The sequence below is a fragment of the Glandiceps talaboti genome, chromosome 6 (genome assembly GCF_964340395.1).
Source record: "Glandiceps talaboti chromosome 6, keGlaTala1.1, whole genome shotgun sequence".
In the NCBI taxonomy this organism is placed as follows: domain Eukaryota; kingdom Metazoa; phylum Hemichordata; class Enteropneusta; family Spengelidae; genus Glandiceps; species Glandiceps talaboti.
The window spans coordinates 9578554-9592709 of NC_135554.1; the positions used below are offsets into that span (position 1 = coordinate 9578554).

The 14156-nt window shown below is 35.8% G+C and overlaps 1 protein-coding gene across 1 annotated transcript in view; it reads left to right on the top strand.

Moving 5' to 3' along the window:
* The window catches only part of LOC144436226 (histone-arginine methyltransferase CARM1-like), a 44941-nt gene extending 31507 nt beyond the window's left edge, over window positions 1-13434 (top strand). The window contains exons 8-14 of the mRNA XM_078124963.1: window positions 12-93; window positions 494-669; window positions 3076-3130; window positions 4073-4155; window positions 4767-5035; window positions 8304-8429; window positions 9793-13434. Coding sequence (XP_077981089.1) covers window positions 12-93; window positions 494-669; window positions 3076-3130; window positions 4073-4155; window positions 4767-5035; window positions 8304-8429; window positions 9793-10058 — 1057 coding nt within the window. The 3' untranslated portion in view covers window positions 10059-13434. The remainder of the gene's footprint in view (window positions 1-11; window positions 94-493; window positions 670-3075; window positions 3131-4072; window positions 4156-4766; window positions 5036-8303; window positions 8430-9792) is intronic.
* Window positions 13435-14156: the final 722 nt, after the last annotated feature.

Here is a 14156-nt window from a genome sequence, read left to right on the forward strand (position 1 = left end):
TATATTGACAGGTACCAACAGTCATTCCATGGAATAGATCTTTCAAGTCTTAGAAATGCTGCCCTACAAGAATGTTTTAGACAACCCATTGTGGTAAGTTCTACTATTTTCCATCCTAGCTGCCCTACAAGAATATTTTAGACAACCAATTGTGGTAAGTTCTACTAGTTTCCATCCTTGCTGCCCTACAAGAATATTTTAGACAACCCATTGTGGTAAGTTTGACTAAGTTTTCATCCTCAAGCCAGGCCAAACTAAAGCCCAGGGAAGGCAGATGGCACTAGACTGAAAGAGAGATCTTGAGATTTGATGCCACGGATAGCACTAGACTAATCCAGTACAGTACTAGCTCAGTTGAAAAACAGTTCTTGATCTGCACAGCAAATGTGAATCAGTACATTAATCATAAAAACACAAAACATACATGTACAACTAGTTCTGTATAATTGTTGTCCTAATTTTCTGTTCATTCCATTATTGTGGTTTTTTTTAGGACACTTTTGATGTCCGTATATGCCTGGCCAGGTCTGTGAAGTATACACTAGATTTTGAGAAAACCAATGAGTTTGATCTCCACAGGATAGATATACCATTGACTTACACCGTATCAACCTCAGGGACTGTGCATGGTTTAGCTTTCTGGTTTGATGTGGCCTTTATAGGAAACATGTAAGTACTTTGCACTATTACTAATGACAATTTCTACTTACTTGGAAGCAAATCTCAAAGTTTTGTCAATGTCCCTTTCACATTGTCAGGTGTGTACAATGTAGGCTGACGATGCTGACTAGATGTTTGTAAAAATTTGGAATTTGCTTCCAAGACATCTTTTGACTGAGTGGATGAGTCCACAGTCCACGATCATTCGTTCTAGTTTACACTGGGTGTAACTTTCTGGTTTGATGTGGCCTTTATGGCAAACATGCCAGTATTTTTTGGCAGTTTACAATGTATATGGGCAATACAAAGTATGTAACTTGGTTATCTTTGATGGAAACTTTTTTTTTTTAATTCTGAAACATAGTGAACATCTATGTTATTTTATCCATTACTATAGGAATACCCAAGTATGACAATTACTACTCCAAAACCATACTCTATACAGGAATAATTAATTCGTATATCACAACCATGGGTACTTATTACAATGTACTTGGAGAGTAACGTTTTGCCAATTCAGGTTGAAAGGCTTTGTCAAACTGTCTGTTTGCTAGCTTTGTTGCTAGGCAGTGTAGTAGCAATGACATGATCACAGAGACAGTGTAATTGGTAACCATCACTGATTGTTAGATGGCAACCCCATCAGCACATATCAGAGGAAAAATTATCATTTATTGCTGAAATTCGGGTAATTTAGTAAAACGCATAGTTCAAAGTTTCCTTCAGACTTAACATGTTATATCTATTTCTTTCAGACTCTTAAAGTATGAATTATTAATTGAAGGCAATTATTAATCAAAATAATCATAATCTGTAATACTTATAAAACACATTGCATTAAAAATAATCACAATGCTATACAACTGATTAGAAAAAAAAATATCAATAAAACTAAGGATACCTTCAAAATGTAGACATAAATTCTAAATTTATTTGACAATAAATTTCCTTACCATGCATTGACCACTGTGTTCATATTATTATGCATCTAGTACTGCCACCATTAATATCTATATGTAGCCATAGACAAGATTGATTTCCAGATAAATTCCCTAAAATTGACATCGCATTTAAAGATTAAACAACCAATTCATTGCTCCGCTGGGGAAGATAAATATCCTTTCTTTTGTATTAAATAGGTAGTTCTTTTTTATGATCTAAAAATTTAAGTAGAATTTAGTGACAAGAATAGAATGGATCCTCTTTTTACTGTCGAATTTTTATAGCCTTTCATTATTTTGTATACAGGCATTCATCAAATGATCAGTTTCATACTTTCATTTCAATACATAGCGAGTCAACTTTAGTATGGTCGTAAATATATAGAATGCGCTTTTGTTATATAGTTGTATTTTTATGTTTTTCGAATATGTTGATAATTTTATCTTGTTTTTGCAACCGTCTGTTAAAATGAAGATAACTAAAAATGAAAGCATAACGTTTGATTTGAAAGGATTTGAATATTTCTAACAATTTGGAAATTTGTGTTTCAAAGTATAAAACGTAGATATTTTACATAATTATATTAAAGTGGCCATATGGATGAGGAGTGGGTAATGTATTGTGGATTTTTTCATTTATAAAACTATTTTGTCATGGCTTCCTACTTGAAAAATCATGTGCCAAGTCTTTGTTTGTAACTCAATAAATTGCAAAAGATTAATAAATGTGTAAAATGGTTGTTGTTCAATAACATATTTTAGCATTTTGTAATGTAATGAGTTACAAACGTAGAGTTTTTTTTAATGTTGTTTCACGTTGATTTTTAAAGCAAGAAGCAATGATAGAATTGTTTTATAAATTAAAATTCCAAAATAAATACCCAATCCTCATCCATATGAGCACTTTAATACAAGTTTTGGATTTGAAAAACTTTAATTTAATACATTTTCATATTTATATTGAGTTGAAAAATTGTTAAAACGATTTTTAACTGAAATGTTTTCAAAATTTAGGGTAAGTTTGTGTTTGTAACTCATTACATCGCAAAAAGCCAAAAAATGTGTAAAAATGTTTGTTACAGTAACAAACATTTTACACATTTATTATGCTTTTGCAATTCATTGAACTCCAAACAAGGACTTCACATATGTTGTTTCACATTGTTTTTTCAAGTAGGACGCCACGATTAAATTGTTTTATAAATTAAAAATCCAAAATATATACACAATCCTCATCCATATGGCACTTGTTTATAGTCTGGTGGTGAGACCCTGATCTTTGCCTGAAAGGTTGCTGAACCAAAGCTGAGGATAACAGTAACTGTGATGTGCAGGGCAAGCCCTCAACAGTACCTTTGACACTGTCTGACCTATGGTCACTTTTGATTTAAAAAGTTAGTAGAATTGTCTGATGTTGACTGTCTAACAGCTAGACTAACTTATTAACTGTTAACTTTCGAAATTTGTGTTACAGGACCACAATCTATTTATCGACTGCCCCAACACAACCTCTTACTCACTGGTACCAAGTAAGTACATTTTAAAACTACAATTCTCTTTTTCACTATAAAATTAAAAAATTGTTTCTCAAGATGCAGTACTAGTATGCATCATATTACAGTGTTGAAACACAAACCATTGACGGTGTCCATTGTCATAGAACTAGCAATGACCAGTATTTTTCCCCTTGTTTATTAAAGGTGTGACTGAGGTCTATTCATTGATTTTTTAACCTGATATCTGTAAAGGTGTCATCATTAATAATTATTATCTGTGAAATAAGTACACTCCAAAGGTCAAAGGTCATGTTGTAGACCTGCCTGAATATAATTCTCGCTACCTGCAATACAATTCTACACATCACTGTGGAGTCAAATGGAACAAGGTCGCGTGACAACGCGTTCTAATGTCGACAACTACACTTCCGGTCGGCTATGCTAATACACAGGTATATTTCTTTCCCATTTTCAGTTCTAGACATCTCTTGTAATTTTGCTCTGGAAAGATACTGTACATATTTAAATTTCCCACCTCCATAATTATATGAGCTTAAAACTTGCGTTTATCTTATTTGTCACAAATTAAACTGTTTGGAAGAAACATTCACGTGTATTGACATAGGCGACCAGAAGTGTAGGTGTCGACAAATGCAAGTGCGGTCGCGAGACTGCGTTCCATTTGACTCCTTAGCGATGCATAGAATTGTATTGCAGATAGCGAGAATTAGGAGAAGATGCGGCCCTGCTTAATTTGAACACTGGGGGCGCTATTCAGTCTACAGCCTTACATACTGGCTCACGTCATGAATAGTCCAATAAAAGCATTGAAAATGTCATTAACACACCACAGGGGCCATGATTCTATGACCGTGAATATTACAAGGTTACACAAACTGTAAACTTCATTCAATTTATTGATTTATTGATATCACTCAGCAATGTTGCAACTACATGTATGTATTGTCTCTACAGGTCAGGTGTTTACTACAGACTCCAATCTTTGTGAAGGCAGGTCAGGTTCTCTCAGGAAAAGCTGTTCTTACCTGTAACAAGAGGTATGCATATTGTTATGTTCAATGATTTCCTGCTAGTGTATATGATACATATAGTGGCTTGATAATACACAGGACTGTCCCACTATGGGCATTTACACCTGAGCATTGGAATTTGGATGGTGCAAATTAGTCCCGATTCCAACTGTAGTCTACTAACCACAGTCTGGTCAAATGAGTCCTGAGACCCACACAGTCATTAGCATCATGTCTTTGTTAATCAATCACAGAATTCCCTAACCAATGATAACTTCATGTTTATTGGGGCAGTTACGCTATAATGTCTAAATACATATATGGTATATTTGTCAGATCAGGATGCTACTTATACATTGTTTACATAATTCTAACAGTTGGTGGTTTACTCATTTGCATGAACAACTTTTGGTTCATGATTTCTCATTGAACTAGACTGTGGTAAAGAGATGATTTGATACCACGGATAACATCTAGACTATGGCGGAAGTAACTTATGAAGTACAAGTCATGTATATTTTTTCATTAGGTCAAATTGTGCACATTTGGTCTTGATCATTATAACAGTATGTGTAAGTCTGACATTCCAACCACAGTTACTGCAGCTAAGGGTATTTACGTCTCTCATCTCATTGCAGGCAAAGTTATGACATTGATTTAGAACTGGGAGTGCAAGGTTCTGGTACAGTGTCTACCAACAGACTGGATCTAAAGAACCCATTCTTCCGCTACACTGGAACTACCCCTGCAGCACCCCCTGGCTGTGATAATACGTCTCCTTCTGATAACTATTGGAATCAGGTAGCACCAGACCAACCTACTGTCACTATCAATGGCATTGATAGTAATGGAATTCAGAATGGTCCAGGCACCGGAGGAGTTGTACAGTCAAATCTAGTACCCCTAGGTGAGTAGAAAATAGTACTAGTACTGGAGGAGTTGTACAGTCACATCTAGTACCTCTAGGTGAATAGAAAATACTACTGTGTGAGTTCTACAGTCTTATCTAGAATCCCTATAGGTGAGTACAAATTGGTACATGCACTAGCAGTAGAGGGAGTTTGCGGTCTAATCTAGTATCCCTAGGTGAGTAGAAAATACTAACAGTACTGGGGGAGTTCTACAGATAAATCCAGTACCCATGGGTGAGTAAGAAATGTTATCGGCACTGAGGAGTATTACAATCAAATCGAGTACCCCTAGGTGAGTAGAATGTACATGTACTCAAGTCGTTGTTGAGTCTAATCTAATACTAATCTCATGAGTATTAAAATACTATCACTGGAGGAGTTGTACAGTGTAATCAAGTATCCCTAGGTGAGTACAAAATGTTAGACATTAGAGGGGTTACAGTGAAACAAGTATCCTTAGGTGAGTAAAAAAATACTATTGACACTTGGTGATTACAGAATGTTAGTTCTTTCGGGGTTGCTCAGTCTAATCTTGCCCCTATGTGTGACACACCTCTAGAAATATTACACTGTAGGTTTATTTACACTTTTACTGTATTTCCAGCGTTGTCAATATATCTGGCATTTGAATTTCTTCTATGCTATGTTTCCATTCGCTTTTCTCACATCTCCCACAGCCCCTTGCTGTATCATTATTTCATTGCAATCAAGAATGCATGAGCAAAGTTGTATGGAATGCAGCTCATATACATATACATAATATACTCCTGTACAACTCAAGAAATGTTCTCTGACTGTGCTAGCATCTGTTCTCACAGAAGGTTGGCACTATCACTTGATCAGAATGTGCTAGCAACTAAATGGGTCAATGCCTGCACCAGCCCTGTGTTACAGTGACACCAGGCTAGCTCAGTGCTAACACAGGGCTGACACTAACACCTCGCCAGCATGTTTCAGCAATTAGAAGGGTGAATGCCTACGCCAGCCCTATGTTAACATCAGGCCGGCTGAGTGCTAACACTAAGACCTCGCCAACATGTTGGAAAGGTTAATACCAGGCAAGAGTCTAGTGTTAACTGACCTTTCTGGTGTCAGGCTAACATAGGAATATATGCACTGTAGTCTAGTGTGTATGCCCTAACTCATATTCACTACATATATTTTGTGAACATACAGTAGAATTTACTTTTGACATGAAACACATATTGATTTAATGAAATTAAGCTAACCCTAAATCAATGGATTCCTATCAGCTTTTTGCAAACATAACTAAAAAAAAAGAAAATAAATATAATACCTTTAGAAATCATATCTTCTCATAATACTTCCTAAGTTAATGCCTGCATAACAACATATCCAATAAAATTTTGCAAGCTCATCTGTGCAAACGTTAGCTCTGTGTTCATAAATTTAACTTCAGTTTACACCAAGAAATACTGTATCTCACCAAAGCTTTCACCAGAAAACAATGATGAAGTCATCATGATGGATATCTGGCGAAAGCATTGGTAAGGTACTAATAATTGTTACTGCCCGGATATGGGTTTTGTGGACCGAGATTGTTGGTTGAAGGCGGGCCGATTTTAGAATGTCCACAAAACCCATATCCGGGCCGTAAAGGTTTTATCATATACCCTATGGAGTGACACGGAAACATCATGTGAATCACATAATCACATAAATTGAAGTGAAATGCTATTTTATTCACACAATTGTAAAATAGTGAAGAAATTAAGAAAGCCAAATCAGTGAGCGAACAGATATTGATGAACGTGCCACTTGCCATATTTGGGCAAAGTGTGCTGGGGCATGATAAGGAAAATTATTGCCTGAGTTCAATGCGCATGCTGTGCTCTCCATTGAATTGCATTGGAAACAATACTGGGTATATGATAATATTTCTTAGTGAAAAATGAAACGAAGTTTATGAGTATCCAGTAAACTTCTAAATTTACATTTTTTACTAGAAACCTCCATTTTTTTTACAGATGTTTTAATTATACTGTCATTTTCATCAATTATTGTTAATTGCTACAAAACATTGTACATGTACAGAAATCAGTGACAGCTAATATATGCATATTTCAAATTTATCTTTTTGAAAAATAATTTGTAATTGTAATAGCTGACTTGAGTGTGTTGTGTACCTGCTTAGAAAAGTGTACCTTGTGTTTGTGTGGTTCTTATTAAATGTGTGTATTCATGCTGTCTGTAATACCATGCTTATGGTAACCAATGCATCATTCAAATCTAAACAAATCACACAGACAAAAAACGTCTTCTGAGAGAAAAAAAAGTTACCCGAGAACAAATTTGTTAGTGTTTCTGCATATTGATTAATGTCCATTTCAGCGTGTCATTTCTATTTAGACATCCAAAAAAATATACAATCTGTTTGCTAACTTTTGTCATTGACAAATGTATTGCTTTGAAGTGTCCAATTTGCAACAACCAGACACACTGTGTTAATTGTAGTGTGTTAACCTTTCTGTAAGTGTTCTTACCACCAGTGAATTCAATAGAATTTGCTGACGAAATAATGCCACCATTTGGACATCAAAACACAGACTTGTATCAACACAATAAAACATGTCTGCTTTGTACTACATAGTGAATAATAAACACTGTGTTGACACTTTTCTAACATGTTGTTATCTGAGTTCCATAGGTGATAAGAACCCGTTATACAGTTAAAACACCACTATTGTCAATGTGACAGTGTGTCAGTTCCTTGTAAACAGGACACTTCAGAGCAATTCGTTGTGTAATGCATAAGAATATTAAAGTGGCCATATGGATGAGGCCGGATTGGGTATTTATTTCGAATTTTTAATTTATAAAACAATTTAATCATGGCTTCCTACTTGAAAAATCAACATGAAACAACATATGTCAAGTCCTCGTTTGTAACTCAATAAATGGCAAAAGACTGATAAGTGTGTAATATGTTTGTTATTGTACATACAATAACATACAAGTACTTTTTAAATACATTTTTAGCTTTTTGCAATGTATTAAGTTACAAACACGGACTTGGTCAGTGTTGTTTCACATTGATTTTTCAAGTAGGAAGCCATGATAACATTGTTTTATAAATTAAAAAATTCAAAATAAATACACAATCCTCATCCAAATGGCCACTTTTAACTGCACCCAGAAAAAACATAATTGTCCTACATTGCATTGGTTTCCATAGCTACGCAATGCTTGTGACCATTTCTTTGCTGTTTACTTTGCCCTGTCTTTCTATATGCATGTTGGCAGTGTATTATGTAGGAACCAAAGTTAGCACCAACCAATCCCAAGCTACACCTTCCCAGCCAAGTCAAAGCTTGTCAGGTGGCCACATGGGACAAAGCCCACATTTACCCAGTCATATGTACAGGGGAGGTAGGTGGTGTCACAATTCTACAGTCATGTCTCTCTCACGGGAAGAACAACAAATTTTCAAATGAATAAATTTTGATTTCTTTCTGCCAATTTTGATTGATTTATTGATTGATTGATTGATTGATTTGTATATTACTTAACTCAGGCTCCAGGCCCATTTTAAAAAAAATGTAAAATATGCACAAACTTGTCTTTTTGTATCTCATTCTGGTGAAATAAATATTTCACAGATCACAGGCTTGAATTTTGAATTTGAAATTAATAGGTTAGAACACGCTAAACTTTGATAATGGCCAAATCTGTCCATCTAAGGATGGTCGGAGTTTGATGTGACCAGATCAGTTGTAGTGGCAATGAACAGGGATAGTTTTAGAGTAGCATTCAGAGCCGACTCACATGGTAGAATGTAAAATCTACATTGTTTTCTTTACCCATAGAACCATGTTAATGTACGCATAAAGCAGCCATTTTGAATATCACTACTGATTACTATCTAAGTCCCTGTTTTACATGACACTGTTTTCAAATGAAAATGCAAATATTTTGGATACTGCCCTCATTGAGAGATGACAAAAGCACACAGGAAAATGCAAAAGATCTGAAAACAATCTGTTTAGATTCAAAAAAAAAAAGAGTCCTTGCAAATGGGCCAAAACTGAAAGATGCCAAATCAATGACGTGGTTGACCAAAATTGTAAGAATTTGAAAATTCAAATATTTGACCCCAGGAATGACCCCATCGGTGCCATGATACATACATACATACATACATACATACATACATACATACATACATACATACATACATACCAACATATATTTCTGTGCCAGCAAAACATAGTAAAATTGTAATAATCTGCTATTCAGTTAAGTGATCACAAAACTGACACATTTCATTGAAGTTTGGGGAAATTCTTTTTTTGCCATTTGCACATTAGCAAGAGCATAAAATAGATTATTTTTGGGCAGGAAGTGCTCCATAACCCATACTTGGTGTATGATGGAGACTGTTGGAGCTCTATCCATGCCTGTATTTTACAATTTATTGATATTTAACGTGTGCACAATGGAAGTGTCTTAATTTGGGTGAAAAAAAAGTGTTGACTGTTGTTTTTTAGTGATTTGGGATATAGGGTAGGGTAGGAAGACACACTCGGTATGCTTTGTCCTATGTATGGCTTGGGATACAGTATCAGTACAGTACAGTACATTACAATTCATTTCATTCCGTATTCACAACCTTGTCAACCCTTAACATTCTAAATTTCATGGCCCTCCATTGAATATCTTGTTTGCATACATACATACAGTGTGTTATTTCTATTGGACTTGTGTTTTAGTTTCTTTCTCTTTTAATCACTAGCAAACACGGATCCAATCTCCCACTCAACTGTGATGGCCAGTGGTGCTTCCCAGTTACACAGTGGACAAGTTCAGCAGAGAACCTTACCCGTGCCAAGTTCAGTAGGTTTGGCAATGACCTCAACACATTTCACCCAGTCCAACTCTATCGGAGGAGCCAGCCAGTATACTATGACCAATCAGTATCTCCCTGGCAACGGTGTCACCGGGCAACAGCTGCCAAGCAGTGTAATGATGCAAGGGCATCACGCCGCCGGCGGGTTTTGATGATGAACACAGGTGCAAATACGTATATGATAGATAGGGTAAACTTTAGCTATTAAGAATATAGTGAAACGTATAAAGCAATGTATATCGTGTGAGTGTACTTCCAAAATTACTGAGTTCAGGGAATCATTCTGTCTGTGCACAGTGACGAAAAGTACTGATCAAAAACCATTCCATAAAGAGGAACAAACCAGTAGGATAGATCAGAAAATAAAAAAAAATGTGGGTGCGCCGTACGTTTTTTGTGTATGCCAAAATTAGATATTTAAACTCTTGCATGTCTCTGTACTAGCACTGCAAGTATTTGGTGGATCAGTGTCCAATTTCAGGATTTTTTTTCATCAACTTCAATGCAATTTAATTTTCCACTATGTGGAGTTTTAGTCGTGGCAAATTTTGAAATGTTAACGTTATTATGTACACTTCCAGCCAATTTTTTAAAAGACCGATAAACACAAATCTATAGTGTATGTTTGTTCCCATTCATAATTACGGATTTAGTATTTAGTATGCCATCTTTGATTTGAAAGAAATGTGTTCAGTTACATTGTTCATCAAAGCTATACATATAAAAGAAAAGTTCATCTTGACTTGTCCAGGAATGGTTTCCATGCCGACAATGCCTTGAGGAGTTTCCAGGTACATTCTACTGTAAAAAACGAAAGCCAGATTAAAAAGATAAGATCATATGATCATATTGATCTGTATGTCACAGCAAAAGAACGTATTGACTTGTCATGCATAGTTACAGTTTAATTTCAGAAAAACAAATTTTTCTTCATCAAAATTATTAACATAGTAAAAAACAGAGAGATAGTTGGTTATTCCAAAGTATGACCAATTTACACCATACTGCCTATTTCATGGTCAAATTTTCCGTTACATAAAGTTAAATTTGACAAAAGTTGGTTTTTAAACAGAGGTTGTAAGGGGCAAGATAAGTAGTTCAATGTAGGATATAAAAAAAATAAATTCTGTTAAGTTAGGCCTCAGACCCCCTTCTAACTAAATTTGTAAAAATAGAAAATTGTTCAGACAGCACAATTTCAAGTCAGTATGTAATAGTATGAATATAAAGCCAGTATGTAGTAGTGTGTAGTGGTATGAATTATAAAGCCAGTATGTAGTTAGTAAAGAACAGTTCTTTTGTTGACACTTTAGTGCTATGCATTTACTATAGCGAAAATTCTCCCATTTCACAATATGACAACATTTTTTTTTTTTTTAGAAATATTTGTATTTAGGGGTAGAAAATAGATCCATTTAAAAGTACAATTAATTTTGTTGATGAGAACTAAAATGGCTCAAACCCCACCCCCACCTCCTCCCCAAAGTAAAAGAATTTAGTTGTTTTTTTATCGTGCATTGAACTCTTGATCTCACCCCTAAATACACAAACACAATTCAACTTCAAGTAAGTACAAAGAACCATAGGGCTTTGGCTCTGTCTTGGTCTTACTTACATGTGACAACCTGGGTAATTTATTTTATGTGAAAAGCTGATTAACATTTTTGTCGTTGAATTTATAGTAGTAACAAAAGTTTGGAATAATTGTGTGGCAGTATTAAATTGTTACTATCGACTTTATTGTGACTTCTACGCACCATACTATCATTTATATTACATTGATGGATTATTTCCATTGTCAGTCCCTGCCATTGATAATATTTCAACATTTAGAGCCAAAGACTTCCAATTTCTTTGTTTCAAATTGTGTATGAATTAAAAGACAAGTGCTGCATACTGCTTGGTATAAATACCATCTCTGTTCACTTTAATTGCAGATATTTTCAAAAATGAGTATAAAAAAAAACACTAAAAAGTTAAACAGGTTGGAGAGGTATTACATGTATTTGCCAAGTTAGTTATATCATAGACAGCATCTGTGGGTATATTCTACCTTCTCTGGCTCTGTGACCTTTAACCTTAGTTGACATTTTACCCCCATTTGATTTGACCTTTAACCTCTGTTGGAACTGATTTTCTTGAACCGGTTGCATATAGTAATACAGTGCTTTTCTTTCAACGATGTGCAGTAAATTGTCCATCTTTTGAAAATTTAAATGAATATCAAAACAATGGGAATTAATAGAAGATTTGACAAGTGTTTATAATGAAATTTAATTAAAACAAAAACGTAGTTGGCGAAATAGTGGTTTAGTGTTAAATGTCATTGATGTGCGCATTTGTAAGCAAGCTATGATCTGGTGGTGGTGGTGGTGGTGGTGGTTGATGATGTGGGGTATTTGTTTCTGAAAATAGGGGCCAAAAACATCTTTAAAGGTTTTTTATATATTAACACAGTTTGCTGTAATGCTGTGATGTACAATTGATTTCAACTTTTTAAGTTTTTTTTGGTTGGAAGTCGTTGACCTGTTTGATTACGCCATGTTTGTTATACAGTACTGTATGTAGTAATGTTGTTTCATAAGAAGGCGTTAAATTTCAGCACATTTTATGCATTCTACACCCACGCATTACAATTGATGGAGAAATGACAGTATGTTGAACTTTAAATACTACCTTTGCTAATCTGTGTAGAATTTTATTTCATTCATTTCTTGATTTGTCTTTATAATTTGAATTGTTATGGTTTTGATGTCTAGATAAGCGCCGTAGTTGAGATGATGCTGTATAGAACCTGATAGTCTGAAATCAGAAATATTTGTGTCTATCACTGTATTCACTGGACTCACTTACCCAGACCCCTCTCTACTGTGGACTTTACTACAGGACCCACCTAGACAAAGAGTCTGGGGGGAAACTCAATCTCAAGTCGACCCATGCAGTACATGCCTTCCAAGTTAGTCATGAAGAATTGGTCTTACAAGGCCTGTTCGTCGTGATTTAAATGGATTGGTCACTGTACTTGAGACATGCAAACCTATCGTAAAGGAACCTAGATTGTTCAGCGTGCAATATTCGACAAAATATTCCTCAGAATGCACTGGTCATGGAGAGAGATCTGGTGTGGGCAATTTGGGATTAAGTTACTCCAGGCGCTTGGGATTAAGTTTCTCCAGGCGCTTGCCAGGCTGGTCTTGTAAGTGAAGCCCCCCCCCCCCCCCTCCCCCAGTGGAGTCTGGGTAACTGAGACTATGCATTCACTTATCAGTTTAGATTACTGTAGAATACATGTAAATCCTAATGTGTGTGTTGTTTCTGATTATTGTGTAAAAACTGAACCACCAGTTCAAGTTATGACCCTTGCTAGGAATCATTCTCACAACCATAGCACATACATTGTATTTACAAACTAAATTTGAAAGAGAAAGTTGAATTTTGATGAAGCTTTTTTTCCCCTGAAAACCAAAATTCAAATATGGCTGCATCACTGTAGAAGCTCATAGAGGGTAAATTTCTCCTGACATTGTACTCATAAAATATCATTGCTTTGGATTATTTGTGTTTATTAAAAAGTGTTACATAAAATTTAATGGGAGAGAGAGAGAGAGAGAGAGAGAGAGAGAGAGAGAGAGAGAGAGAGAGAGAGAGAGAGAGAGAGAGAGAGAGAGAGAGAGAGAGAGAGAGAGAGAGAGAGAGAGAGAGAGGGAGGGAGGGAGGGAGGGAGGGAGGGAGGGAGGGAGGGAGGGAGGGAGGGAGGGAGGGAGGGAGGGAGGGAGGGAGGGAGGGAGGGAGGGAGGGAGGGAGGGAGAGAGAGAGAGAGAGAGAGAGAGAGAGAGAGAGAGAGAGAGAGAGAGAGAGAGAGAGAGAGAGAGAGAGAGAGAGAGAGAGACACAGACAGACAGACAGACAGACAGACCAGTCTTCCAAATATTTCACATGATATAATTGAACCGATTTTCAAACATGAATACACCACTCCTCCAGTGTCTCCTGGAGTGAGCAATATGTTACGATACTTGTGTGTTTTTGCTCAGTTTTTAAAATGCTAATGATTGTTTTATTAAAAATAACTAGATACCAACAGACACCACAGCCTATCTACATGTATATGACTATGAGTGATCAGAAACAACCAACTCACATTTGGATTTAACATGTTCTACTTGGTCAGTAAGATCAGACCATCAGTGGAGGTTAGTTTGTAAAAATATACTGTGTGAGGGCGCCCTCACATAGCATATTGCACAAAC